Source organism: Manis javanica, chromosome 17 (genome assembly GCF_040802235.1).
Source record: "Manis javanica isolate MJ-LG chromosome 17, MJ_LKY, whole genome shotgun sequence".
Classification (NCBI taxonomy): Eukaryota; Metazoa; Chordata; class Mammalia; order Pholidota; family Manidae; genus Manis; species Manis javanica.
This window is the reverse complement of record NC_133172.1, coordinates 3,806,541-3,834,415: the sequence shown is the minus strand read 5'-3', so window position 1 is coordinate 3,834,415 and position 27,875 is coordinate 3,806,541. Positions and strand designations below refer to the sequence as shown.

The following is a 27,875-nucleotide window of genomic DNA, read 5'->3' as shown; positions in this document are numbered from 1 at the left end:
GTTTTCTTTTTTCCTGTTGATCTCCCTCTTATGGGAGAAGAGAAGATTGGGAAGTCCGAGTAGGAGGGGTTCCCAGGTCAGGGAACGGCGGTTCCAGAGGTTAGGAATCGGTGAGGGTGTCAACACAGGATGCAAAGGGTTAAAAGCAAACGAGTCGGAGAGTCCCGCTGAGACCGACACACCTTGGTTGCCTGGGGTTTAACGCCCGGGGGGGCAGTGTCAGCTCCCTAGGGTCACCGCTACAGAGCCCATACCCCGGACAGCGCCCGTCCCTAACGGACCGGAGCCTCCCCGGCGCCCCGCCCTCCCTTAAACCTCAGGGGGCGGAGCCCCAGGCCGCTTCCGGGGCCGCGGGTGCGCGGGGAGACGCCGGCCCTGCTGCGCCTGCGCCCGGGTCCCGCCCCGTGGGGAGGGCGGGTCCCGCTCCTGCTTCCGGGCGGCGCGGCGGCGGGAGGCGGCGTGAAGCGGTTTCCTCGAGGTTCCCGTGCCCCACGGTCCCCTAGGCTCGCGCCTCTTCGTCCGTCCTGATACCCGGGCCCGGAAGGCGGCCTGGGCCCCGTGTCAGGGTGCTGCCCGTGGCCGGCGGGGAGCCGGGGGAGGCCCTGCCGCCGCTGTCCGCGCATCTTCTCCGGGGCCGTGAGCCGTGTCCGCACAGCGCCCGGTGGGGGAGGAGCCCGAGCAGCCCGAGGCCGAGGCGGAGATGGCGGCCGCCCAGGTGAGGGTGCGTCCCGCCGGGGCTGGGCGGCGTTTCCCCCTGAGCTGCTCTGCGTTTAGAACTGGCGCTCGGTTCCTTCTCTGCTTCTGCCGTCCTGCCTTCCCAGTGTGCTCACCTGCTCTGAAAGCTCTTTAAAAATGCAACTCAGGCTTAGCTGTGTGGGGACCGAGGGTCGGCCACCCAAGATGTGCCACTGGGACATGCAGATTATTCTCAGTTGTAAAACCATCAGGGCACAAAAGATTCAGGGAGAATCTTTGACCTCCCATCCCAGAGCTGCGTGAAAAGAGTTTAGCTGGAGGCGGCACTCCAAGGGGAGCGCTGTCACCTTAGACGGCTGTACGTAGTGTAACCCGGGAGGGACGTGGGGGAGTCTGATGGTCAGTGAGCCAGTAAACCTCATTGCTGCCGTTTATGTTTGGCAAAACAGTTTCATAAAAGAAGAGTATATATTTCTCCTTATAGGTAATCTTTGTGGGTTTTGCATAAATCTGTGAAAAGTTGTGAGAATGATGCCTACTAACTACTAAATATTCACCAAGGATTATTTTTTCCATTCTTGGTATTAGAACTTATTTTCAGAAAACTTTTTAAAAGTCTTCCCAGGATTCTATCCCTGGAGTTCTACCTCTTTATTACTCAAAAATGGACCCTGGGCCCTGGGCTGGCCTTCATAGAACTGCAGTCTCAGATCCCAGGTCAGAGCTCCTCTTTGAGCAGCTGCATTTTAAGAATAGTGCAGGGTTTTTGTTCATGGAGTCGAAGAAAAGACTTTGCAAACACTCAAGGTAGGAGAGCAAGGGTGAGGCTTTTATTTAGAGATAAAGTGAGAGACAGAGCTCCTGATGCTTGCCAGGAGGGGACAAGAGAGTCTGGTCATACACTGTCAAGGGTTTTTTTAGGCAGCTGAGGATTTTTGGGAATGTGATAAGGGCTAGGAGTGTGAACCTGGTAAGTGTTCTTATAATGTTCATCCTTGATGAGACATTAAGTCTCTTTTCTAATCAGTCTTCCAGATAATTCTGCAAAATTAACTTAAGAAATTTACTGCAGATTCTTCTCAGAATATTAGCTTCTTGGTCTGGGAACATATCAAGACTGCCTGCCCTGCCATCAAGATGGGCTGAGTTATTGTCTGTTTGCTAAGGAGTATATTAAGAGCCATACTTCTTAACTTCCTGGGTTTTTAAAGGCAATGTAAGATGGAAACTTTCTTGCTTTTACTATGTTGTTCATGGCTTGGATTGCCACTATTAATTGCCCAGGTTGCAAAGTACTTGGTTAGATCTAAAGGAGGAAGAACAGCATATAGGCCTGGGCCTTTTAGCATGCTAAAGTGAACCCTACAATGGCATGATTAACACACACAAAAAAACGTGAGGTATGCCGAGATACTTTCCTTTATCTGGGAAATAATTAACTGATGTAGTTGAAGAATGACTTTAGGTCATAATGTTTAAGAGGGAGTTGGTAGGGGGTTTCCTTGCATATTGTTGCACTGCTCTGAGTGTAATTATCTTACCTTGCTTTTCCCGAAGGCCCTCACCCTACTCTGTCTAAACCCAAGGTCCCCTGTCTCAAGAAGATTTGCAATTTCTTGTACTCACGGTGGAATGTGTGGAGTACATTTCTATCTCACCTAAACTTTCCATCTAAGACATACGCACAAGTAAATCTGTAGGATGTAGATACAGCCCCCAAAACTCTGTGCCTGTGTGGGTGCCTGTAATGTGTAACTGATCTCGAGGAGGCACAGCATTTGGGGTGGTTCAGTGGGCCATAGGTCATCTTACCTCAGATTTGTTAGGAACTCGGCTGGGTGTCAAAGGGAAGTCGGAGTGAGATAAGAACAGAGTCAAAAAAAGCAAAGTCAGTTTTAGTGCACTCTACAGAGTGGGCCCTCTTAAGGTTAGATAGGCCTAGCTACTCATTCTGATGCTATTTTTATGTCAGTTTGGTAGGGCAATGAAGGCCTTTATTGACAGCGCTTATCCCTCTAGGCTTGTTCTGATTGGTGAATTGAGGACACGGGCTGTTCCTGTGCTTCTGATGTTTCTTGTCTTAGGAGACCCTGGACATTTCCTGAGTCACTCTTGGACCCGTGGCTTCATCTGATTAACTCTGAGAGTCCTTTGGGGTGTGTGGGGGCCTGTCTCTTTCTCATCCCACTCATTTCTGTCTTTTTGCCTAACAGGTTCAGACAGTACACTAAGAGCATCTTACTGTGCTGGGAATGGTCTTAGAGGATAAAGCTGGAAATTGACCTTTCAGTCAGAGCCAATTCTCCTCTCTTTTGAATTTAGGAAAGATTATGACCTCTGCTGATGGACACCCAGTTACTACTATTTATTTCACAGAGTGCTCACCTTCAGGGTTGTGGGCATAGAATTCTCTGAGGAGGAGTGGGAATGTCTGGATCCTGCTCAGCAGTAATTGCAACCAGAGCTTGTTGCTCAAAATTCCGGAAAAAATACAATAGATTTGGAGAACTGTGGTCATCATTCAGTGATTGTGAATTAAATTGCACTGGCTTCTCTGACAAAAGTAGAACAAAATCTGCCTCTTAGATGTGACCCACATGCCTTTATTTGTGATTGGCCCCCTCTGGAGATTGTTCTGTCATGAGTGGGTTGTCAGTATTTGCTTATGTTTGCTTTCCTGCAAAGTATCTGTATCTCTTGGCATCGAATTGTGCGGATGAGTCAAATTTAAGTAAAGCTGGGTTGTGTAAATCAGTCCAGTGAACTAGTGTAAAATATTGGTAGCATGTCGTTCCTCCTGCGTGCTTCTGTCTGAAAATCCTGCTCAGGAGATTGAGGTCTCTGCTGGTTAGAGTAGGCAGTGAGTAAGATACAAGCAGCAGGAAGGTGGGAGACTTGAAAGCAAGAATCCTTTATAGGTGGGTTTACACCCACTCTTTGCCTAAAGGGAAAAAGGAAGGTGGAACCCGGAACTCTCCCACTCTGACACCTGAGCAGCTGACACCAAGACTTGGGTGGGTGAATGACCTTGGCCCTATCACGTGATCATTTGGCATTCCACACATACCCTCCCCATCCTCCGTGGGTTTTCCTGTCTGCCTTGTGAGTCGGAGCCTGCACAGAGCCCGAGCAGTGATCAGATCTGAACCTGCTAACCCGGCCCTCCCACTTCCTATAAAACCGAGTGTTCAGATAAGCAGGGCTGGGCCTGGCCCCCTGGCTGCCCGCGCTCTCTGCACAGTGCACTGTCCCCTTGCTCAGTGACTCTCCTGTCCCTCCTCGCTTTGTGTCCTTGTCCGAGGGTGAGGAGGGGGTGGAGAAAGACCTCTTCCGGGACCTCGCTCATAACTTAATGTAGCACGAGTTCAGAAGTCTAAAGGTCGGGAAGCCCCACTTTGCTGGGTCACTTGACTCCTCCTGGAGGTTCTGGGCGTGGCCGTGAGACCCGCCTGCTGCGCCCCCGCCCCTCCGCCCAGCGCTCACTGTGCTGCTCACTTTGTGGCAGGGTTGCCACGACTGTCCTCACACGTGTCACTTTCAGGTGTGTCCGCCTGCAGGATCGTGGGGAAAGGGTCACAAACACTCCAGAGGGGCCCTGGGAGAAGCTCACTAGAAGCTTGTGATGGTTTTGTTGTTTTTTTGTAATTAGCAACTGAATAAGGCTGTCAGAAGTGACCCCCCCCAAAGCCCGCGCTGCCTTAGCTGCTGTAGGGGAAGGGGCGGTGCAGCCCCCGGGGGGTGGTGAGGTCACAGGATCCCGAGGCCTGTCTCTGCATTCGCCCTGGGCGCCTGCCCTTCCCAGGAGCTGGGCGTCCCCACAGCAGGGAGGAGGGGCTGTTCTGTATTTCTGCTGAAGAGGCGGGGTCTGTGATGAGAGCAGGGCTGTCAGGAGTCTGGGTCAGTGATAGTCTTGGAAAGAAGTGATGCTCCCGGGTGTGAACTCAGTCCAGTATCAGAGCCACGCAGGAAGGAGGAATAATTGCAGAGGTGTGAGCTGAGCTAATAAAAAAGGCAGGTGGGGTCCCTCACCTCACACCCTTTGAGATGGCTCCTCATGTGGTTTCATATCATTGACAAGACAGTTTGGTGTTTAATCAACATGATAATGAAACCTGATTTTTAAGGGACACAGAAAGGAATGCAGTTCTGAGATGAATGTCCTTGTCCAGCTAACTTACAGGAATCAAAAACTAAATTTCAGGATTCCTAACTTTGTGCTTACAACCCGTTCGTGCTTGTGATAAAGAGCAGGATGAATCTGTTTGGATCCTGTCATCCTGTGCAGGATCAGCGCTAGAAATGCTTTCTCTAACTCTGGGCATGTGATGCAATTAATGGAGACACTAATTGTGGTCATACTGAAAACACCTGTGGCCTGTAGCTCTGGGTCTGTGTTCCCTCCTGAAGTTAGGGAAACAGCGTGTATGGAAAAGGTAACCTCCTAACTGAGTTTCAGACAATAGCTGTCAGGATTGAATGGATCTTGTGATAATATATTGGATTTATAACTAGTCTAATATCAATTCAGAAAAACCAGTTGATAAACTACACAAGATTTCATATTCTGGAGATAAATTTTTTTGCACATATCTCTTATATTTTAATGTCTTTTAGAAACCATGCATCTTGTGTTTCCTCATAATTGGATTCAAATTATGATTGACTGGTTTTATTTGTTTGTTTGTTTGCTCTCAGTATCACAGCAGTTGTGTGACCTGTGGGCCTTGGGCAGCTAATAGCAATTTGTGCCTTTATGGCAGAGATTCATATCTGCTCACTTGGCTCCGGGGCTCTGTGCCAGATCCTTCTGTTAGTAATTTCCCAGTTATCATTAAGGAATTTAGGATTTACCGAGAGATGTTCACCAAACACCTCATTTAGTTTAGCAACTTCCTTTTCTTCTCAGTTTCAGTTCGCTTGTAGTTTGATTTGGGAAATGAAGTGGGTCTTCTGTGCTGCCTGCAGATACTGGGCTTTTCCAAGTGGAGGTTTCCGTCAGGCAGCCTGGGTCATGGCAGTTTGCCTTTCATTCCCCACCCCTGTCATAGACCTACTCCTTAATTACATTTTGCATTTTCTGAAAGTGAAAACAAGAACCATATATTTAATATCTGTTAGTGTCTTGAAATTCTAAAACAACTCAGCGCCTATGAAATGTAGCAAAAATATTTCAAGGAAATAGAAGACTCAGAAACAATATCTTTTATTTTTTTTATCATGTGTTGGTTTTCATAGTGTATGGAAAGACAGAAAAACCTCATCCCTAAATGATTAATGGATATGCAAATTGTGGGTAAAATTGCAATATTTCCAGAATCTCTTGCCTGGCCTCAGGCCATCTCCATATCAGTAGGTGTTTACAGGGGGCAGGTAGAGAGGTGAGCAGCAGGCCAGGCCAGGACAGGGTTTTGGCCTCCCCTGTCAGGACTGGAAGCCCGTGAGTGAGAACGGCAGCCAGAGCCAGGCACTTGGAGGCAGGCTTCCAGATAAAGGTTTTTTCCCCTTGTCTGATTTCGGCTTCACAGGTTTATTTACCCCAGGCTGGGAACACACTTACCCGGAGCTACATGAATGAAAATACTTTTTATTTTCTGACAGTAAAATTTTCAATTGTATTAGTTTTAACCTGTATATAGTTACATTTTAATATGTAGGTGTGGTGTAAAATGTAAAAGTTACCAATCAAGTCTGTGCTGTTTTTCTCATTTGTTTCTGTTTCTCTCAGTGTAGGAAACTGCTGTGGACCTCCTTTCAGGTTGACTAGACTGTTCATCTGTGTATTCTTCTTGGTAAATGCCAGGTTAGATAAAGTGGGTTAAAAGCCAGGCTCTACTATTACCGGGTGTGTAACAAAATAGCTTCATGAATAAGTGAAAATAACTCTCATGGATTATTTCTCTGTATTATTCATCAGTTCATGAAAAGCTATTAGAGTAATATCTAGCAGAGTAAATGTTCTAAATGGATTGTGGGTGCCCTTCTTGCTAAGAGACTGCATTTGCCATAAAATGTTTAGTTCAAAGCCACCCATGAATATTTTCCCCGTGGTATTTCACTGCTCTATAATTAAAACACGTGGACCCTGGAGGGAGAGTCCTTAGCCTCACTGGTGAGCCTGCTGGAAATGCAGAAACTGAGGACCCACCCGGAAACACCTGAATCATTGTGTGCACTTGAAAGATCTCCAGTTTATTGTTGGACATACTAGATTTGAGAAGAACACTTCTAATAAACTATAACTTTGCCATTAGGAAATATGCACAACTCAGCAGGTCAGCTATAAATTTAGTACTTAAAAAAATACATGGCTGTACTGATTCCTCAATTATATATTTTATCTTCCATATAATTACAGTACCTTTAATGTTTTTGTGGGTTTAAATCATCCTTCTTCCTCAGCTTTAAAGGAACACTGTAGAATGTTGTTTGTATTAAAAGGGATTCCGGTCACTCTCCCAGGCCCAAACCAGTTCTCTTACCTTTCGCTCTCATTTTGGGTCGTGAACTCTGTTCATAGCCACTTGGGAAACTTGGTTATTTTTGTTCCTTTGTTTTTCTTCATTTCAGGGACTGTTGACCTTCGGGGACGTGGCCGTCCGCTTCTCCCAGGAGGAGTGGGAATGCCTGGCGCCTGCCCAGCGGGCCTTGTACAGGAGCGTGATGCAGGAGAACTACAGCAACCTGGTCTCCGTGGGTGAGGATAAGAGCTCCTTTCCAGAATTCCTTACCCAAACTTAAAACTTTTATTTCCTTAGTTTACAGTACAGCTCCTGTAAACTTCTGCTTTGTATGAAAGTGTGTCAGCTCCCTGAATTGAAGGAAAAAATTAGGGTTTTGTTGGTGTGGAAACAATTTTCCTGATGTATTTTGACTTAGACCTCCCCTCTCAGCAGTGACCTGCGTCCTTCACCCTAGGTTTATGGTACTTCCTGAATTCAGGGGCATAAAATAGTGTTGACCCCATCTTCAATTCTGAAATCCACACAGGACTGAGAAACAGCAGGGAAAACTGTAAAAGAAATAAGGTCTCTATTTGGGGTCTTAAACTTGCAATTTGGGGAGCACAGATCGAGCAGCAACTAGAAAAAGTGTCGCACCTGTGCAGGGAAGCAAGAAACATTTATGAGAAAGGAGTGGGTGGGGGGCAGTTTCATGACCTGGATGAAGACAAGGAGATGAACAATTATGTACTGACTCTAAGAGGCTGAGCTGCTACAATAGTGCTTTGTTTACTAACTTATGAGTGCCGCCAAGGAAGACAGCTCATGGAGTTCCCTCTCAACTGTCCATCTCTGTAAAGTGCATTCTGAGAAATGACTTTATTTTTATGGTTCCTGTTGCATTCACAGTTACCCTGTAAATTTTATGAGCAGTAACTTGTAAAATCTGTTTTTGGCCTACTTCAAAGGGTCCTGTTGAACATTATGTCTCAGAAGTTAGTTCATCTTATACTTGGAACTTGGTACAGTTTTAATGTCCCCCACCCCCTGCAGCCCCTGGCGACTTCCCATCTGCTTTGTTCCTTTGGGTTTTTTTTTTAATATTACACATATAAGTGCGATCATGTAGTATTTGTGCTTCTCTGACTGACTTCACTTAGCATAAAGACCTCAGGATTTATCCATGTGTTTCCAAATGGCAGACTTCCCTCCTTGATGACAAAATAGGATTTCGTTGTATGTGTGCATGTGTGTGTAGAGGTGCAGCTCACACTTGATTTATCCAGTGATGGACCCTTGGTCTGTCTCCATGCCTTGGTTAGTGTAAACAGCAGTGCAGTGAATATGTGCATGCATACGTTTTTTTGCAATCCCGATTGCATCACTCTCTGATATAAACTCAAAAGTGGAATTGCTGGATTATATGTAGTTTGTGTTTTTAATTTGTGAAGGGTCCTCATAACTCTTTCCCGGAGTCCCTGCTGCAGGTTACATGCCTTCAACTCTACATGTTTCCTTTTTTTTGCTTCTTCACTAGCCTTTGTACCTTTCTCTCATAGGTACGTTCTGACAAGTATGAGGACAGATTTTACTGTGGTTTGGACGGGCATTTCCCTGATGAGTAGCAGTGTCGAACATCTTTTCATGTGTTTCTTGGTCATTCAGAAGTTCCTCTTGGGAAAAGGACTATTTCTGTATTTTGCCCCCTTTTAATCACATTTTTTCCTTTCATCGTAAACGACATCCTGTATTTTGAATACTAACCCCTCATCGGGTATGTGGTCTGTTAATACTTTCTTACATGCCATAGGTTGCCTATTCATTTTATTGTTTCTTCAGCTGTTGAGTACCTTTTAATTCACTAGTTTGATGTGGTCCTACTTCTCAATTACTTACAAAGCTTGTGCTTTTGGTGCCATTTCTGAAAAATCGTTGCCAAGCCAAATATCAAAGAACTTTCTCGAGACCTTTTTTTTCTAGGAGTTTTATGGTTTCAGGTCTTAAATTGAAGTCTTCAGTACATCTCAAGATAATGTTTTTGTGAGTAGGGGAGATAGGGCTCCAGTTGGATTCTTTTGCATGTGAATATCCAGATTTCCCCATGGCATTTATTGAAGAGTATTCATTGAGTGTTTTGCATCCCTTGTCAAATACTAGTTGAGTGTTTGCACACAGCCGTATGTTTGGGCTTCAGTTCAGTCCCATTGGCATGTGTGTGTTTCCCAGTTACTGGGAAATAAGTGCTGTTTGTCACTGTGGGCGTGTCGGGTGTGCAGCAGGACGGCTTCACTGACCTAGATTGTGAAATGATGGGCACACATTCAGCTCACATCCATCCTTTTTTCTTTATTAAGGTATTATTGATATACACTCTTATGAATGTTTCACATGAAATACCAGTGTGGTTACTACATTCACCCATATTATCGTGTTCCCCCCCCAAACCCCATTGCAGTGACTGCTGACATCCATCTTTGATAGATTAAAAATTAAGGAAAGAAGAAAAAAAGAAAAAAAAATGTCCTCTTGTGATGACCTCTCTTAGTACTTGCCCTCTGACCTCTCCCGTCTGTCGCTAAGCAGCATGGGCTACAGGCGTCGTGCTGTGCGTTTTGTCCCAAGTACTCATTTTCCTTATTACTGAAAGTTTTTAACTTTTGACCATCTTCCCTCCCGTTCCCTGTCCCCTTGTCCTTTGTCTCTAGCCACCACAAGTCTGGTCTCTTTTTCTGAATTTGCTTTTTTAATTTGGTAGATAAGTGAGTTCATACAGTGTTTGTTTTTGTCTGACTGACTCACTTTGTATATAATGCCTTCAGGGTCCATCCTCATTATTGCAAATGCTAGGGTTTCCTTTTCTTTTTTAATTGCTGGATAATACTCCATTTTATACGTACTACAACTTTTTCATCCATACATCCATTAATGGATATTTAGATTCTTTCCATGTGTAGTCTGTTGTAAATAATGCTGCTGTTAACATGCTATTTATGAATAAGTAGTTTTTGTGTTGTGTATATTCCCGGAAGTGGAATTGCTAGGTGATGATAGTGTAGTTCTATTAATTTTTTAAAATAATCCTTCCAATTTTTTCCATAATGGCCATAAGAGTTTACAGTCCCACCAGCAGTGAACAGGAGTTCCCTTTCTTCGCATCCACAGCAGTATATGCTGTCTTTTGTCTGATAATTTTTTATTAACAGGCTTGAGGTGCTGTCTCATTGTGGTGTTAACCTGCATTTCCCTAATGATGGGTGATGTTTAGCATCTTTTCTTCTATCTGTTAGCCTTTTCTGAATCTTTGGAGAAATGTGTATTCAGATCCTTTGTCTATTTTTTAATTGGGTTATTTCTCTTTTTGCTATAGAGTTGTATGGATTCTTTATATATTTTGGATATTAACAGCTTGCCACATAGAATGTCTGCCAATAGTTTTTCTCATTCCATAGGTTGTCTTTTTGCTTTGTCGCTATTTTCTTTTGCTGTGGAGATGCTTTTTCGTGGGACGCTGTCTCATTCATGTATTTTTGCTTCTGTTGCTTGTGGTTTAGGTGTCATACCCAAAAAGTCATCACCAAGACCCATGTCAGGGGGCATCATTCCTGTTTTCTTGCAGGAGTTTCATGGTCCCAGGCCTCATATTTAAGTCTAATCCATTTCAAGTTAATTTTTGTGACTGGGTAAGATAAGGGTCTATTTTTGTTCTTTCACTCACAAGTATCCAGTTAGCTCAGCACCGTTTGTTGAAGATTGACTTTTCTCCATTGAATATTCCTGGCACCTTTGTCAAATAGTAGTTTATCCAGTATGGTTCTCTTTATTTCCGGGCTCTGGATTCTGGTTCGTTGGACTGTTTGTTGCGCTGACAATAGCTTGATGACTAGGTTTGTCGAACACCTTGAAATGAGAGTGCGCTGCCTCCTGATTAGTTTTTTTTCTTTGGATTTCTTTGTGTATTTAGGGTCTTTTGTGGGTTCATATAAATTTTAGGATTGTCTTTTCTAATTGTGTAAATAATGTCGCTGGACTCTACATAGGGATTGCACTGAGTATGTAGATGGTGTATTGGAAGTCCTGACAGTTTAGCAGTGTTAATCCTTCCAATCCATGAAGGTGCGATACTATTCCATTTATTTTTGTCTTCAGTTTCTTTCATCAATTGTATCGGTTTTCAGAAAAGATATCTTTGACCTTCTCAATTAAATTTATTCCTAAGTATATATTTTTTGATGCTGTCATAAATGTGATTAGTTTATTTCCTTTTCAGAAAACCCATTGTTAGAGTAAAGAAGTTCTGTTGATTTTGTTGTGTGTTAATTTTATATCCTGCAACTTTACCGAATTCTTTGATTACAGCTAGGAATTCTTTGGTTGAGTCGTTAGGATTTTTTTCTCTAAAATCATGTCATCTGCAAACAGACACAGGTTAACTTCTTCCCTTCTAAATCTGATAGCCTAAGTTGTTGAGTTTTTATTGTGAGTGGCTGTGGAATTTATCAAGTGCCAATTCTGCCTCTATGGTGATGATCATAATGATGCTTTTTATTTCATTATTCCATTAATGGGATCTATCACGTTGATATTTCCATAGTGAACTATGCTCACATTCCAGGTAAGTTCCACTTGCACGTGGTGAATTATCCCTTCATGAGGTGCTGAATTCAGTTCACCAGTATTCTTTTGAGAATTTTCATTTCTGTGTTGATCAGTAGTAACTGTCCCGTAGGGCATTCTCTGTAGTGTCCTTTCCTTGTTTCGGAGTCACTGGGATGCTGGCCTGGCCCAGTGAATTTGGGGGTGTTACTTCCTTCTTGATGTTGTGGAAGGGCAAGGAGGACTGCTGTTAAACCTTAAATTGTTGGTGAAATTCACCAGTGAGGGCATCTCCTGATGGTCTTTTTTGGGAGATTTTTGACTACGGATTCAATCTCCTTACTCTAGTAATTGATCCAGTCAAATTTTGTATTTCTTCCTGATTCAGTTTTGGGTGTTGTATGTTTTGAGAATTTTTCCTTATCTTCTAGGAATTGTTTAATTTGCTGGTGTGTAGTTCACAGAGGCCATTTTTCATCCCTTGAGTTTCTGTGGTCTCAGTTCTGAGGTTCCTTTGTCATGTCCCGTTGTGTTGAGTTGGTCCCTTCTGTGTTTTGTTGGTCAGTCTAACAGAGGGTTTCTCAATATCGTTCACCTGGACAGAGAAACAAATCTTACTTTCATTAGTCCTTCCTGTTACTTATTTCTGTTCTTGATCTTTATTATTCCTCTTTCTGCTAACTTTGGGCTCATTTTGTTCTTTTTCTAGTTTCTTACGGTGTAAAATTAGGCTGTCTATTTCAGATCTTTTTAATACAGGTCATTATTGCTACGAATTCCCTCTTAGAACTAGTTTTGTTGCAACCTGTAAGGTCTGATAGATATGTTTCCTTTTTTGTCTCAAGGAACTTTCTAATTTCCTGTCTTAATTTATTCAGTCCCTTGGTTGTTCAGGAGTGTTGTTTAAATTCCATGTGTTGGCGAATATTCCGGTTTTCCTCTTATGTCCAGTTTTATGCTCTTGTGATCAGAGAAAGTAATCTGTATGATTACAGTCTTCTTTGATTTGCTAAGACTTGTTTCCTGACATAACATTTGGTCTGTCCTAGAAAATGATCCGTGTGCCCTCGAGGAAGAATATGGATTCTGTTCTTGTTGGGTGGGATGTTCCGTGTGTTTCCCTGGGGTCCATTTGTTCTGTAGTGCTGTTCAGTTCCACTGTTGCCTTTATGATTCTCTGGATGATGCGTCCCTCTTTGAGAGTGCAGTATTCATGTCCCCAGTGTTGCATTTTTAATATTGTAAATGTTACCTGTATTAAATTTTGCTTTATATATTCAGTTGCTCTGATGTTGGGTGCATATATGTAATTTTTAGATCATCTTGATGTATTGACCTATCACTGTGTAATGACCTTCTCTCTGTCTCCTTAACATTTTTACTTTACAGTCTGTTTTGTCTGATAAAAGAAGCTTAGTTATCCCAGTGTTTTTCATTTTTTAAATTTCATTTTCTTGAAATGGGTTTTCCGCCCTTTCCCTCAGTCTGTGGTGCCATTGGAGAAGAGTGAATCTCCTGGGAGCGGCATACTCCTCATCTCCTCTGTTTATCCACTCGGCCTTTCCATGTTCTTTTTAACTGGGTGTGAATCCGTTTGTGTTTAAAGTAGTTGGTGATAGATAAGCCCTTAATATTGCCATTTCATAATTGCTCTGTGGACCTGTTTTCCTTGTTTCTTTTCCTGCTTCCTTTCTTTCTGTTTTGATGTCTTTTCATGTCACTATTGGCTGTGCTTTCTTAATCATAATGTTCTGTGTAATTACTATGGCCACTTCCCTCGTGGTTACCGTGAGGCTTGGATAAAATATCTTCAATACATAACACCTTTTCGAAGGTGATAGTGACTTAGTGGGCCCACTTCTGCGTCCAGCATATACAGAATTTACACTTTCACTTGTCCCCAGTCACGTTGTAGCTTTTTGATGTTAAAATATACATCTCTTTTTGTATTGTGTATCTGGTAACAAATTGTTAGAGTTAAGGTTACTTTCAATGCGTTACGGTTTGATCTATAGGTATAAAGGACACAAACACCGTTCAGAGATTAGAGAATCTAACTTTTGAGTATATATGTACCAGTAGAAGTGGTTTTTACACATTCATGTTTTTACATGTTAATTAGTATCTTTATTTCCTCTTGAAGAATACCGTTTAGCATTTCTTGTAAGGCAGAACTAGTGGTGATGAAATCACTCGACTTTTTTTTTTGTTTTGTGAAATGCTTTCCTCAACAACTTTGCTGGGTATGATACTCTTAGTTGAGAGGTTTGTTCTCACCGTATTTTGAATAATCATCCTATTCTCTCCCCTGGCCAGAAACTCTGTTCAGAAGACTGCCACTTGGGATCACTCGTGTGTGGTGAGTCAACTTTTCTCTTCATCCTTTCAAAATCTGTTTTCTTTTTGACTTTTGACAATTTAATTATGATTCTCAGCGTAGCCTTTTTAAATGTAATTTAAAGGGGGCTCTGTGTGCCTCAAGAAGCTGTATGTCAATTTTTCTCTCCACGTTTGGGTAGTTCTTGCTCATCATTTCCTAAAATAGACTTTCTATCGGCTTGTTTTTCTGTTCTTCTGGGATTCCTAGAATGCATGTTTTGCTGCTTTTGGTGAGTTTCATAAGTCCTGTAGACCTTCTTGTTTTTTCATTCTTATTTATCTTACTCTCAGACCAGGAAATTTCAAATGATCTCCCTTCTAAGTCACCAATTCTTTCTTTTGCGTCATCAAGAGAGATGTTGAAATTTATGCAGAATTTGACTTCACTTGCCATAATTTTCCACTCTGAGATGTGTGTGTGTGTGTGTGTGTGTGTGTGTGTGTGTGTGTGTGTGTGTTTGAGAGAGGGAGAAATGGTTTTTATATTTTTATTGAACTTCTTGTTTGTTCATGCATTCTTTCCCAATTTCATTTGGTTCTATATGTGCTTGGAGTTCACTGAATTTCATTAATAAAGAGAATTCTGAATTATTTTTCAGATAGTTCTCTATCTCTACATATCTACTGTTAGGTATTAGAGCCTTATTAATTTCCATTGACATTATGATTATGTCTCTACATGATCTTTGATTCCTTCAAATTAATGTCAGTGAACTTGAAGAAGTGGTTTCTTCATCAAGATTATATAGTTCACCAGAGATAGACCTTCACCAGTCAGAACAGCTTGGGGTAATGGATGGCCCATCTGTTGGTGTCCCTGGGCAGGCAGTGCTTGATAGCAGCACCATTGCCTGGCATCTGCAATCAGGATTGTAGCTGGGCGGCCCCGGGGTTGCACTCCTGCAGTCAGGGCCCCGGGTCAGCGCCCCTCCTGGGTGGGGGGCGTGCTTGCTGTGCTCTGTGACCAGGGAGCCGTCATCTGGGCCCTGCAGGCTGCCTGCTCAGGCTGGACGGGGCCACTGGGTGTACGTGATGCTTGGGCAGGAAGGGCTGGGTCCTGCGGGCCCTCGGGTCTGATGGGTGCCTGAGCAGACAGTGCCCCCGGCTGGATTCTGCGTCCAGGCCGGGCTGCAGGCCGGGCTTTGTGGTCAGAGAAGGCCACTGTGTTCTGCTGTAGGACAAGGGCACCAGCTAGAAGGGGGCCCCCAGCTGTGTCCCGAAGTTGAGTGGGGGTATAAATGATGGTCCAGGATCAGTCATGGATGCTGTCAGGGCTTCCTTGTTGTTTGAGTCCACGGGCTCTGCTCATGATGGTGGGGTTCCTGGCTGGTCTGTCTGCCTGGATGAGGTCACGGATTGTGTTCCACACTCAGAAAGTATTAATCTGGGCTCCGTCGTGGGTGGTCAGTAGGCTGGGCTCCAGGGCTGGGTGGTGCCCTCTGTGTGTACCAAGGCTGTCCAGGGTTACTGTTCAGGATCCCTGGGCATGTGGCCTCAGAGACTACTGAACAGTTGGGCAGCCCTGCTGGCCTGGCTCTACGTCCATGTGTGGCTGCAGGAAGGGCCCTTCAGCTCCCTGGATTCTCTGCTCACGTGGGTCTGGGGGCTCCCTCAGCAGGTGGATGTGGCTGTGAGCTTGCCTGTCTACCCAGGGAGGGGTAAGAAATGGTTTCCAGAGCCAGTGCAGCTCATGGACTGTGGGTGCACAGGGGCAGAAATGCCCCCTGGGTTTCTGGTAAGATGGGGGCCTGGTTGGTCTCTTAATGTGCAAAGAGCCAGTGGTTGGGTCTCTGGTCCAGCAGCCCTGCTACCATCTGGGCCTTGAATGCTACAAATTCTACCCCTTCTTGCTCTGTATGGCCCCATGGACAGACCCAGGGATCCCCTGCTGATTCCTGTGAGGAATGACCCAAGTGGGCTTCCTGACTAACGTGCAGCAGTGTTGGGGGGCAGGGTGTCCACCTGAGGCTCTTGTTCTCACTGGAGAAGCTGCAGGTCTGATGGTCCCACATGGTGAGCAGCTCAGTGAGGCCACTCCCCTCCCCCTCCTACTGCCGTCCTCCCAGGCTCTGTGGTCAGGGGTCCTGAGCTCCCCCTGCCCTTCTGTGGTTTCACATGGTGTCTTGTCTGGAGTAGTTTCTAAGTTCATCTTCCTGTGAAAGGGATTGAAGTTTGGAATTACGTGTGACCATCTTGATGTTGTCACTGCGCTCAATACACTTTAAGTAACTGGGGCTGAATTCATTCAAATATAGTCAAACACAGGTCTATTCCAGTGAGCTGAGGTGTGTAATTGTGTGCCTGTGTGACTGTCAATCCTATTTTGTTTATACCTTGTATATACTTGAATGTTGATGGTTGTTTCAAACTGGTTGAAAACATCAGAAGTCAATTCACCTCTGTTTATTTTTTATCAATATAGTCTGTGAGAGAAATTCTTATGTGGTTGAAAGGTAATTTTTGTGATTCGACGGTACTTCTTCAAAAACATTGTATAACTGTGTTGTTCAGGATTTTTTTAAATTGCTTAATTGTGCCAAAGAATTAATTTGAAATTTTTCACCAGTTTCAAAAGAATAGTGCGGTCGTGCTGACTATATTCACCTTGTCGTGCACTGCCTCCCTAGAAATTTTTCATCTTACGAAAGTGACACTGAGGACCCATTAGAACAGCTGTCCCCTCCCCTCTCCATCGTTCCCTTTCCCTGGGGTTTACTATTTAAATGCCCCACATGTGGAATCATCCATATCTGCCTCTTTGTGGCTGGTATATTTCAGTTACTGTGATGTTCTCAGACTGGCTCCAAGGTGTAGTATGTGAGAGTATTTTCTTCTCTTTAGTCTGAAGAATAATGCATGCTATACGCGTGCCACATTTTCCTCATCCATTTTTCTGATGATGGGCATTTGGATAGCTTCCTCCACTTGGCTGTTGTGAGAACTCTACTGAGGGCAGGTGTGCGGTAAGGCCACCTTGACGTCCTGCCTTGAATTGCATGGGGTATGTATCAAGCAGTGTGATTAACGTTCATATCACAATTCTGTTTGTAATTTTTCTCAGGCCTCCACACTGTTTTCCATAGTGACTGAGCCTCTTTGTGTCACCACCCGTCCTGCACAAACGTTCCAGTTCCTGTACCTCCTCACAAGCATTGGTCATTTTCTGTTTATTTGATAGAAGCCAACCTAGTGGATATGAGCTAACTCATTTTGGTTTTGATTTGAATTTAATGATTGGTGCTTTTAAGCATCTTTCCTTACGCTCGTTACCTGTTTGTATATTTTCCTTGGTGTTACTTCTGTTCAGTCCTAATGTCCATCATTTAAATTGGGGTAGTGTTTGGATTTCAGGCTCAGGGTTTGAGGCTGAGCAGTGTACTTCCCCCCCTCAAGGGGAGCGCATGCCCTCCCCTCGGGCCCGCGGGCTCTGCGCTCTGTGATGTGCGGACGTCTCTCAGGGAGATGTGGGCCCATTCGTGTACTTAGGCTTTGTTCTCTCATTGGTGTAATATTCAAACACAGTGTTGAAAAAATTTCTCCCATGATTTCTACTAGTAGTTTTCCTGTTACAAGTCTTGAATATTTGTTTGTAATCCATGTGAGTTGATTTTTGTATGAGGAAATGGTATAAGGAAAGTGTCCCACTTTATTCTTTTTCATGTAGATGGACATTCATTTTCCATGACCAGAGTTGATAAAAGACGCCCTTGCAGGCTGTGCCCTCGGCTCTCGTCGCAGCTCACTTGGCAGGACACGGGGCTTCAATGTGGCCTCTCTTGTTCGGCTAGTCTGTGTGTCTCTGTTTAGGCAAGTCCTTGTCTCTTTGGGTTAGGTCACCTTGTTACATATTTGATACTAGACGGCTTACACTAACATCCTTTGAAGTTTGTATTGATTATCCATGGTCTCCAGATTTTCATGCACTGTACGATTTTTTCTGTATTTCTGGGAGAAGAATGTCATTGAGATGATACGGACGACATTGAATCTGATCAATGGTTTTGCTACTATGGACATCTTACCTATTAATTCTCCCAGTCTATGAATATGGGATATCTTTCCTTTCATTCATGTCATACTTGGGTTCTTTCAGATATGTTATTAGTTTTCATTAAAAGAAGCTTTCACATAGTTGGTTGAGTTTATAATAACTAAGTAACTTACTATTTGGATTCTATTGTAAATGGAATTGCCTTAATTCCCTTTCTGGATAAGTGATGTTTTGTGTATGGATTTTTTCATCCATTTCCCTTGGTGAATGTGTTTAGTAGATCTGACAGTGATTGTATATGTGTGTAAATATTAGAATTTTTTATATATAATGTCCTATCATCAGCCACGAGAGATAACTTATTTCCTCTACATGATTTCGGGTGAATTTTATCTGTTTTTATTACTGAATTGTTCTGCTTTGGGCTTCCAACAGTATGTTGAATACATGTGATGAGAGAGTGAATCATTGCTTGTTCTTGAGTGAAAAGGAGAACCTCTGTTTTCACAGTTGAGTGTATACTGTTAGACTTGCTGGGCTTTAGGTATATAACCTTTATGATGTTGAGGTAGTTTACTTCTTCCTTCTTTGTTGACTGTTTTTATCTTAAAAGAGTGTTGAACTTCTCAAAAGCCTTGTCTGCATCAGTTGAGATAATCAAGTATTTTTCTTCCGGTTCTTGTTGTGCTGTAGTGTAATGGTTGATTATTTTTCTTCTCTGTTGAAACATTCTGTACGGCAGGACTGACTCCCGCATTGTCCTGTTGCCTGAGCCTGCACTGTGCCCTCCGATTGTGTGCTTGGATTTCCTGAGGGATTTTGCATCCGTAGTCATCAGTTTTGTGTCATTTTCTGTTCTGATCATGTCTTTCTCTGACTCTGGTGTCAGTGTCACATTAGGCTTATAAAAAAGAGTTTGGAAATACTCCCACCTTTTAAGTTATAGAGGATTTTAGGGAAAATGGGTTTAATTTTTCTGTCACTGTTAGGATTAACAGGGGAAGCCATCTCCAATGCAAAAGGGCTCTTTTGGGATCTTCTGGGGGCTGCTTTTAATCTTTTTCTAGTATATTCATATACTCATGTCTTCAAGATTCAATCTTGATGCATTGCGTTTGGAATTTACTCATTTGTTCTGAGTATCCAATTTTTTGCATGTAGTTTTTCTGAAAAAAACTCCATTGTCCAATTTTATTTTCTATCAGTTGTATTGTCTCATCTTTAACCTCTGATTTTGGTTGCGTCTTCTCCAGTTTATTGTTAATTTACTTAAGGATTCTCAGTATTGATTTTCACTACTAGTTTCATTGAGTATTTTTTTTCTTATTTTCTATTTTGCATTTCAGTTATTTCTGCCCTAATATTGTTTATTTATTGTGGTATATTTGGACTTGTTGTTATTATATTTTTGTAGCTCCTGATGTATAAATTTTGCTTGTTGAGGTTTTTCTTGTTTAATATCAGCAATCATTGCTATAAATTTCCCTGTTTAATATTGGTTTCCCTCCAGCCCATATGTTTCTGTATATTGTATCTTTCCTTTCATTTATCTCAAGATGTGTTCTAATTTTCTTTGCCTGTTTCATCTCTGAAAATTGGGTGTTGTAAGAGTGTGTAGTTTACTTATTACAATTTTTTTTCCTTCCCTTTTCTGTTACTGCTTGTGATTTCCATCTATTGTGGTCAGAAATGATTCTGTTTTTTATAATTTGATGTTTCTACCTCTCTTCCCTCTTCCCCTATTTCACCTATACACGTACTTCCCACCCGCCACTGAGGCTGCCAGCAATCCACTGTCTCTGTTCTTGGGTCTACTTCTCGTTTTGTTTCTTCTGTCCCATGTATAGGTAAGATCCTAAGGTAATGTCTTTGTCTGGCTTACTAGTTAGCATAATGTACTCCTTGTCCATCCATACTGTTGCAAACGGCAAAATTATTTTTTCATAGCTGAGTAATATTCCATTATTAATGTGCCACATGTTTATCCATTAATTTTTTGATGGACATAGGTTGCTTCCATAGATTATTGTAAAAGAGGTTCAATAAACTAACAGCCTGTGTATCTTTTCAAGTTGGTGGTTTTCTTGTCTTCTGCAGATTCCCAGTAGTGGAATTGATGTTAAGTGTTTTTCTGTCTTTAGTTTTTGAGAAATCTCCATAAGTGCTTTCTGTAGTGGTTACACCAACTTACAATTCCCTGTGAAGTGTAGGAGGGTTCCCTTCACCAAAGCTTATTTGTCTTGTATCTTTCATCTTAGCCGTTCTGACTGGTGTGAGGTGATAGCTCTGATGATTACGGAAATTGAGCGTCTTTTAATGTGTATTGGCCACTGTATGTCTTTTTTGAAAAAAAGTCTATTCAGGTCCTATGATCATTCTCTAGTTAGATTCTTTCTTTTCTTGGTTTTGACTTGTGTGTGTTCATTCTCGTCTGGATATTAGCCTCATAGGTGATTAAGTCATTTTCAAATACATAATCCTACCCAGTATATATTCTATTAATTTTCTTGACTCTTTTTCTTTTGGTGTTCAGAGTCTTTGAGTCATCTCACTTTTTTATATTTCCTTTAGTTTCCCCTTGTCTGGAGAGAAAGTCCAGAAAAAAAATTAGTAATGTTTTTGTTGAAGAGTTAATTGCTCTGTTTTATTCTAGGAGTTTTATGTTTTTGGGTCATATATTTGTGTCTTTTGTTCCATTTTGATTTTATTTTTTGAATGCTATAAAACAGTTATGTAGGTTCATTCTTTTGCATGTACTCTTCAGATTTTATAGCAGCATTTATTGAAGAGATTGTATCTTCCCCTTGTATATTCTTGCTTCTCCTGTGTATTAATCAGCCATGTGAATATCAGTTGGTTACAAGGTACAAGTACAGCATAGGGAATACAGCCAGTGACACTGTAATGTCTCTGGTGACTGAGGGAAGTACCCTATCATAGTGAGCCTTCAGTTACATCTGTGATTGTCCTATCAGTCTGCTGTACACCCAAAACCAATATAATATTGCCTGTCAACTATGCTTCAGTAAAAACACTCAAAAAAGAAATGATAATTTGTAAGATGTATGTTTTCCTAAAATTACGTAGACTGCTTTGTGGGTTTATGTGGCCTTTGTCCTCCGTCATGTGCCATTTGACATTTGGATTGTTTTATCTGCTGTGTGGGGTTTGCATTTTTATCCATCTAATTACCCTTTCGTACTTTTCAAGTCCTCCATCTCCTTAAAGATCTTCCTCCAGGTGTTCTGTTATTGAAAGTGGGATACTGAGTTTTCCTCTTACTATTTTGTTCCTATATGATTAATTCTGTCACTATTTGTTTGCTTTATATAAGAGCTGTGATATCAGATGCAGAATGACACAGTATTTTCATATTTTTCTATCAGTGTCTCATTGATCATTACATTATGGCTATTGTGTCCTATGGTAGTCTTTCCTCAAGTCCATTGTAACAGAAATGGCCACTCCTGCTATCTGATGGTTACCTTTTGTATTGAGTATCATTTTACATTCTTGTCACTGTCAGCCTCTGTTTCAAAATCTAAAGTGAGTCTCTTGTAGACAACATGCAGTCGGACTTTCTCTTTTGAATCCGCAAACCATCATCATCTTTTCCGTAGGAGTTGAGTCCCTATAAACGTAACTAATGAAGGGTAAGGGAAGGAATGTCAGTTGCCTTCCGGGAAACCTTTTTCTGTGTGTCTTCTAGGTATCTTTTCTATGTGTTCATCTGCTTGTGCCTGCCTTTGTATTCAGTGAATTTTCTACTCTCATGCTTTCTCTTCTTGTTTCCCTTTGAATGTCTTCCATGTGTGTTTTCTTGGGTATTACAAAAAAGTGTTAAATTTATAACAATCTCTATATAGATGGGAACAATTTCAGACTGCAAAACTACTCCAGTATATATGCTGCTCATCACTTAATACTTTGGTAGCACATTGCATCATCTTATTGTGAATCCGTTAAGTGATTCATAAATATAAAAATTCATGCAAGTATTAAAAGTATTTTCTGCTCAAATATAATAGTATTACAAGTTTGAAAACCTGTGTTTATACCATCAGCAGAGTGAATTTTAAATTAAATTACAATTGATATACAGTGCTACTTCTTTGGGGCATAAAAATTGTTTAGATTACTAAATGTTCACTGAAATGCATTTACAGTATTAATTTTTACATAGATTTTTTAAGTATATGCACCTGATTCTTATGGGGTAATTTTATTTTTTTATATATTTCAGCAGTTTCTTCTCATTACGAAAAAGGCTTGTTACCCCAACATGCCATAAAAGACTCATTCCAAAAAGTGTTCCTGGGAAGATGTGGGAGCTGTGACCCTGGGGACTCACACCTGAGGACACACAGGGACGGTGAGGCTGAGCGTGGAGGGCAGGACGGCCGTCACGGAGGAGTGCAGACCCACGGGAGGAGCCCCCAGGACAAGCCCCTCCCCGTCTATGGGGACCCGCAGCCTGGGGTGACATGGGACAAAACCCAGTGCAAGTCAGTTACTGTTGCAGAAGAATGTGCTTCTGTGAGTAAATGTCATCATCCAGTTTTGAAATACAACTTTGCTCAGAAGGAAATCTTGGAAAATCTTAAAATTGCAGAAGGCCATGGTGCAAACAATAATTTCAATCATTTTAAATATAGCAAAGCATTAGATATACAGTCATATGATTCTGAGGAGCAAAGATATAATGAAGAAAGAATGTGTAAATATGTTGAAATTGAAAGTTCCTTGATGAAGGATTCATTATTCTTCGGTGAACAAATAGTTCACACTTGTGCTAAAACCTACAGTCTTAATAACTATCAGAGAGACTCTACCCACCCAACATTGCTTAGTGAATGTTACTGTGTAGACAATGAGGAAGAACCTTGCATGTATAACAAAAGTAAGCAGGCCTTTAGGAAGGGCTCTCTATTAAATGATTCTCTAGGTATTTACATACAAGAGAGAACATATCAGTCTATGGAACCTGGAATAAATTATAACAGAGGATCAGTCGATAAAGATCATCATACAACTCAGATTCCAGAAAACCATTACCCATGTATTAAATGTGGACATGTATTCAAGGAATGGTCAGACTTTATTATGCATCAGGGAATCCACGTTGGAGAGACACCTCACAAATATAAGGAATATACAGGTGACAAAACCTGTGAACATTTCACAGAAGTGACTCAACATCACGGAATTTACACTGGTGAGAAAGCTTGCAAATGTGAAGAATGTGGCAAAATCTTTAGTGAATCTTCCCTACTAAATGCTCATGAGAGAATTCATACCGAAGAGAAACCTTACAAGTGTAAGGAATGTGGGAAAGCCTTCAAGCAGGGCTCACAATGTCTTCGACATCAGAGAATTCATTCTGGAAAGAAACCTTACAAATGTAAAAAATGTTGTAAATTCTTTAGTTGTTCCTCAAGTCTTAAAGTGCATGAGAGAGTTCACAGTGCAGAGAAGCCTTACAAGTGTAAGGAATGTGGCAAAGCCTTTAAGTGGGGCTCACTCCTTACTATACATGAGCGAATTCATTCTGGACAGAGACCTTATAAATGTACAGAATGTGGCAAATCCTTTACTTGTTGCTCAGGTTTTATTGTGCACCACAGAATTCATTCAGGAGAGAAACCTTACAAGTGTAAAGAATGCGGCAAAGCTTTTAGTCAGGGCTCACACCTTACTCGCCATCAGATAATTCATTCTAGGCAGGAAACATACCAATGTAGAGAATGTAGCAAATCTTTTACTTCTTATTCAAGTCTTAATGTGCATGAGGCAGTTCATACTGGAGAGAGACCTTACGAGTGTAAAGAATGCGGAAAAGCCTTTAAGCGGCCCTCACACCTTAATCGGCATCAAATACTTCATTCTAGGCAGAAACCATACCAATGTAGAGAATGTAGCAAAGCCTTTACTTCTTACTCAAGTCTTAATGTGCATGAGGCAGTTCATACTGGAGAGAGACCTTATGAGTGTAAAGAATGTGGAAAAGCCTTTAAGCGGCCCTCACACCTTAATCGGCATCAAAGAATTCATTCTAGGCAGAAACCATACCAATGTAGGGAATGTACCAAATCCTTTACTTCTTACTCAAGTCTTAATGTGCATGAGAGAATTCATACTGGAGAGAAACCTTACGAGTGTAAAGAATGTGGAAAAGCCTATAAGCGGCCCTCACACCTTAATCAACATCAGAGAATTCATTCTGGACAGAGACCTTTCAAATGTAATGAATGCAGTAAATCTTTTACTTACTCCTCAAGTCTTTCTGTGCATCACAGAATTCATACAGGAGAGAAACCTTACAAATGTAAAGAATGCAGCCAATCCTTTACTTATTCCTCAAGTCTTAATGCACATGAGACTATTCATACTGGAGAGAGGCCTTACAAGTGTAGGGAATGTGGAAAAGGCTTTAAACGGGTCGCTCACCTTAACCAACATCAGATAATTCATTCTGGAGAGAAACCTTATAAATGTACAGAATGCGGCAAATCCTTTGCTTGTTGGTCAAATCTTACTATGCACCATAGAATTCATACAGGAAAGAAACCTTTCAAGTGTAAAGAATGCAGCACATCCTTTATTTCTAACTCAAGTCTTACTGCACATAACAGAATTCATACTGGAGAGAGGCCTTACAAGTGTAAAGAATGTGGAAAAGCCTTTAAGCGGGCCTCACACCTTAATGAACATCACAGAATTCATTCGAGACAAAAACCTTATAAATATACAGAATGCAGTAAATCCTTTGCGTGTTGCTCAAATCTTACTATGCACCATAGAATTCATAGTGGAGAAACCTTACAAGTGTAAGGAATACAGTAAACCCTTCTTCCTCATGTTGTATGCATGAGAGAGTTCATGCTGGAGAGAAGCCTTAGAAGTGTAAGGAATATGGAAAAGCATTTAAGTGGTCCTCAAATCTTAATTGACATCAGAGAGTTGGTTCTGGAAAAGAAACCTTTCAAATGTAAAGAATTTGGAAAATGCTTTACTTGTTCCTCAAGACTTAATTTAGTTCGTGAGAGAGTTCATATTGGAGAGAAGCCTAAGTTCAAAGAATGTGGAAAGTCTTTCTGTGGAGCTCAGTCCTCACTAATCATCAGAGAATATGTTCTAGACAGAAACCTTACAAATGTAAAGAATTAAGCGAATCCTTTAGTTCTTCCTCAGACCTTCATGTGCATGAGAGAATTCACACTGGAGAGAAGCCTTTCAAGTTCAAAGAATGTGGAAAACCCTTTACTAATTCATCAAGCATAAGTAAACATAAGAAAATCTCTAGTGGATTGAAATCTTAACAAGTGTAAAGAATGTGACAAACCATTTGTCCAGACCTTAGTCCCTATTCAATATCAGAGAATTAATTCCAGACAGAAACCTTACAAATATAATGGAGGTAGCAAATACTTCAGTTATTCCTCAAATCTTAATGTGCATAAGGGAATTCATACAGGAGCGAAACCTTATGATTGTAAAGAATGCAGCAAAGCCTTTAAGCAGTGCTCAAAGCCCGCTAACCATCAGGGAATTCATTCTTGACAGAAACCTTATAAATGTAATGAATGGATCATATCATTCACTCGTTCTTCACATAGTACTGTGCATCAGGGAATTCATACAAGACAGAAACCTTACAAGTATAAAGAATGTGGTAAAGCCCTTATGCAGTGTTTACACCTTACTGGAAAAAAATCAGAGAATTCATTCTGGACAGAAACCTTACAAATATACAGAATGCAGCAAATGTTTTTTATGTCCATCATAACTTATTCTTAGAGAATTCATACTGGAGAGAAACTGTAATATGAGGAATGTGGGAAAGCCTTTATTTAACCTGTGCTCAAGTCTTATGCACACCAGAAAACTCATATTAGAGAGAAACTTCATTTACCCACTGATGTAGGAAAGAGTTTTGTGTAAAGTATAAAATATAGGGAGCATGAAAGACAGTGGCAAAGCTGTCAACAGTTCCTCACATATTGTACATAGGAAAATTCAGTGGAGAGAAAACATACCAATATGATTAATATGGAAACACTATTGTCCAAGACATACACTTCAAAAACATGGCAGTCTTCATTATGGAAAGAAACTTCACAGTTGCAAAATCTGTTGCAATATATTTAAGAGAAAATCTAAATTAACCAGGAAAGATTTACATAAAGCAGTAAGACACCAAATTTTTTAGTTTACTTTCAGAGAATTTGTTATAAAAATTATCCACATTAATAGTGATCAGGTAATTGACATGGTAATTTGTGTCAGTTAAAAAGGGGATGTATTTTAGGTAGTATAGTGCCCTCTACCCCACACTTTGCATATTGACTGCAAGCCCCGGGTCAGTAACCTGTGCTTCTGACCTTCTGGCTAAAGTTTGGAGGTTCCCACAACCTCTGCTTGGGTTTGATTAATTTGCTAGAGTGGCTCCTAGAACTGAGGAAAGCACTTACGTTATACTGTAAAGGGTACAAGTTAACAGAAAGATGAAGAGAGACCCAGGGCAAGGTCCCCAATAAAGGAGCTTCCATACTCATGGGGCTTGGGGCCTACCTCAGTGGCACATGGACGCGTTCTGGTTCCCCAGGCTTAGAAGCTCTCAGATGGAGAAGTGGGATCCACGGGAGCAGACAGCGATAGGCTCTTCTCAGGGATTTTTTTTTTGAAGGCTTCATTCCAGAGCCATAATTGAGTAAATGATTGTCCATTCGCTGATTCATCCTCCAGCCCCTGACCTTCGTGGTTGTCCAAATGTCTCATTAATAGGACTCCTACTTCAACTTTAAGACTCTGCAGAGTTCTCAGGAATTGTGGATGAAGAACGGATGCACCTGGGAAATATGTGTTTGTTGATGTGAATGACCAAGTATATATTTCTTATAACTCAACCCCCTACCCCCAACCCCAGTCTTCAAATACAGATTCCTTACAGCAAAATAATCATTTCTGTGAGAGCATTTACATATGGTATGGCATTTATTTACACAACAGATAGAGCAATAGGCCATTGCAAACAGGCCTAACATTTGACGAAGGCAGTGTGGGCTGGGGACAGGTTTAAGGAGACAACTAAGTCATCTGCGTTATAAAGTCTTAGGACTAGGCATTCTACCAGAGCGGTGTGACTCTGGCTTGCAGGCTGTGTCATTCAGCTTGTCATGTTCCCAATAGCAGGGGTGGTTTTTACAGACATACAGCGTCACCCCTCTGGGCGTCTGGCTTGCTTTTGCTAAGAGGTCCTATCCTCTTACTCTGAGCCTCTCTCAAGGCATTAATAAAATGTTGGATTTTCCTCATTGCATAACGCACTTACCCATCCCATTAACTTCATGCATAATTTCTCCCTCTGTCCATTTGTCATTTAATTTACTCAGACTTTTCCCCTGTGGAAGGGACGTTAGGTTCAGCTACCGTGCTGATACTGGTTGCTGGCAGCAATACTTGTCTAGCAAGTGTCTCCCCCGCAGTCCACTCCCGCTCACGTAAGGTAGGGTTGGTTACATAGGTGCAGAGCTAATGGGCTGTCCCGGTCACTGGGCAGCACAGCTGTGCTCACCTTCAGCCCCAACCTGACTGGATGGAGTAACGGCACAGTCCACTCCATCAGGCCCTTAGGAATTCTGGCATAAAGTGGTAAGGGTATGGTTACATTTTTTTTTTTTTTTGAGAGGGCATCTCTCATATTTATTGATCAAATGGTTATTAACAATAAAATTCAGTATAGGGGGGTCAATGCTCAATGTACAATCATTAATCCA

The 27,875-nt window shown here is 41.8% G+C and overlaps 1 protein-coding gene across 3 annotated transcripts; it reads left to right on the top strand.

The window, feature by feature from the left end:
- Positions 1-377: 377 nt before the first annotated feature.
- LOC140843031 (uncharacterized) lies at positions 378-27,057 on the top strand. 3 transcript variants are annotated; one of them, XM_073225688.1, is made up of 3 exons: positions 378-721; positions 7,264-7,390; positions 22,346-27,057. In XM_073225688.1, exons 1-3 carry the CDS (start codon positions 701-703, stop codon positions 24,928-24,930), a joined length of 2,733 nt encoding a protein of 910 aa, XP_073081789.1. In that variant the 5' UTR covers positions 378-700; the 3' UTR covers positions 24,931-27,057. The 3 variants fall into 3 exon arrangements, with proteins under 3 accessions (XP_073081789.1, XP_073081788.1, XP_073081790.1); XM_073225687.1 differs by having other exon boundaries at positions 22,343-27,057; XM_073225689.1 differs by having other exon boundaries at positions 379-715; positions 22,343-27,057.
- Positions 27,058-27,875: the final 818 nt, after the last annotated feature.

Coding starts and splice junctions, on each gene's coding strand:
- LOC140843031 (XM_073225687.1), top strand. CDS start 701: ATGGCGGCCGCCCAGGTGAGG. Junction 722..7,263: donor TGGCGGCCGCCCAGGTGAGG/GTGCGTCCCGCC, acceptor TCTTCATTTCAG/GGACTGTTGACCTTCGGGGA. Junction 7,391..22,342: donor CAGCAACCTGGTCTCCGTGG/GTGAGGATAAGA, acceptor TATATATTTCAG/CAGTTTCTTCTCATTACGAA.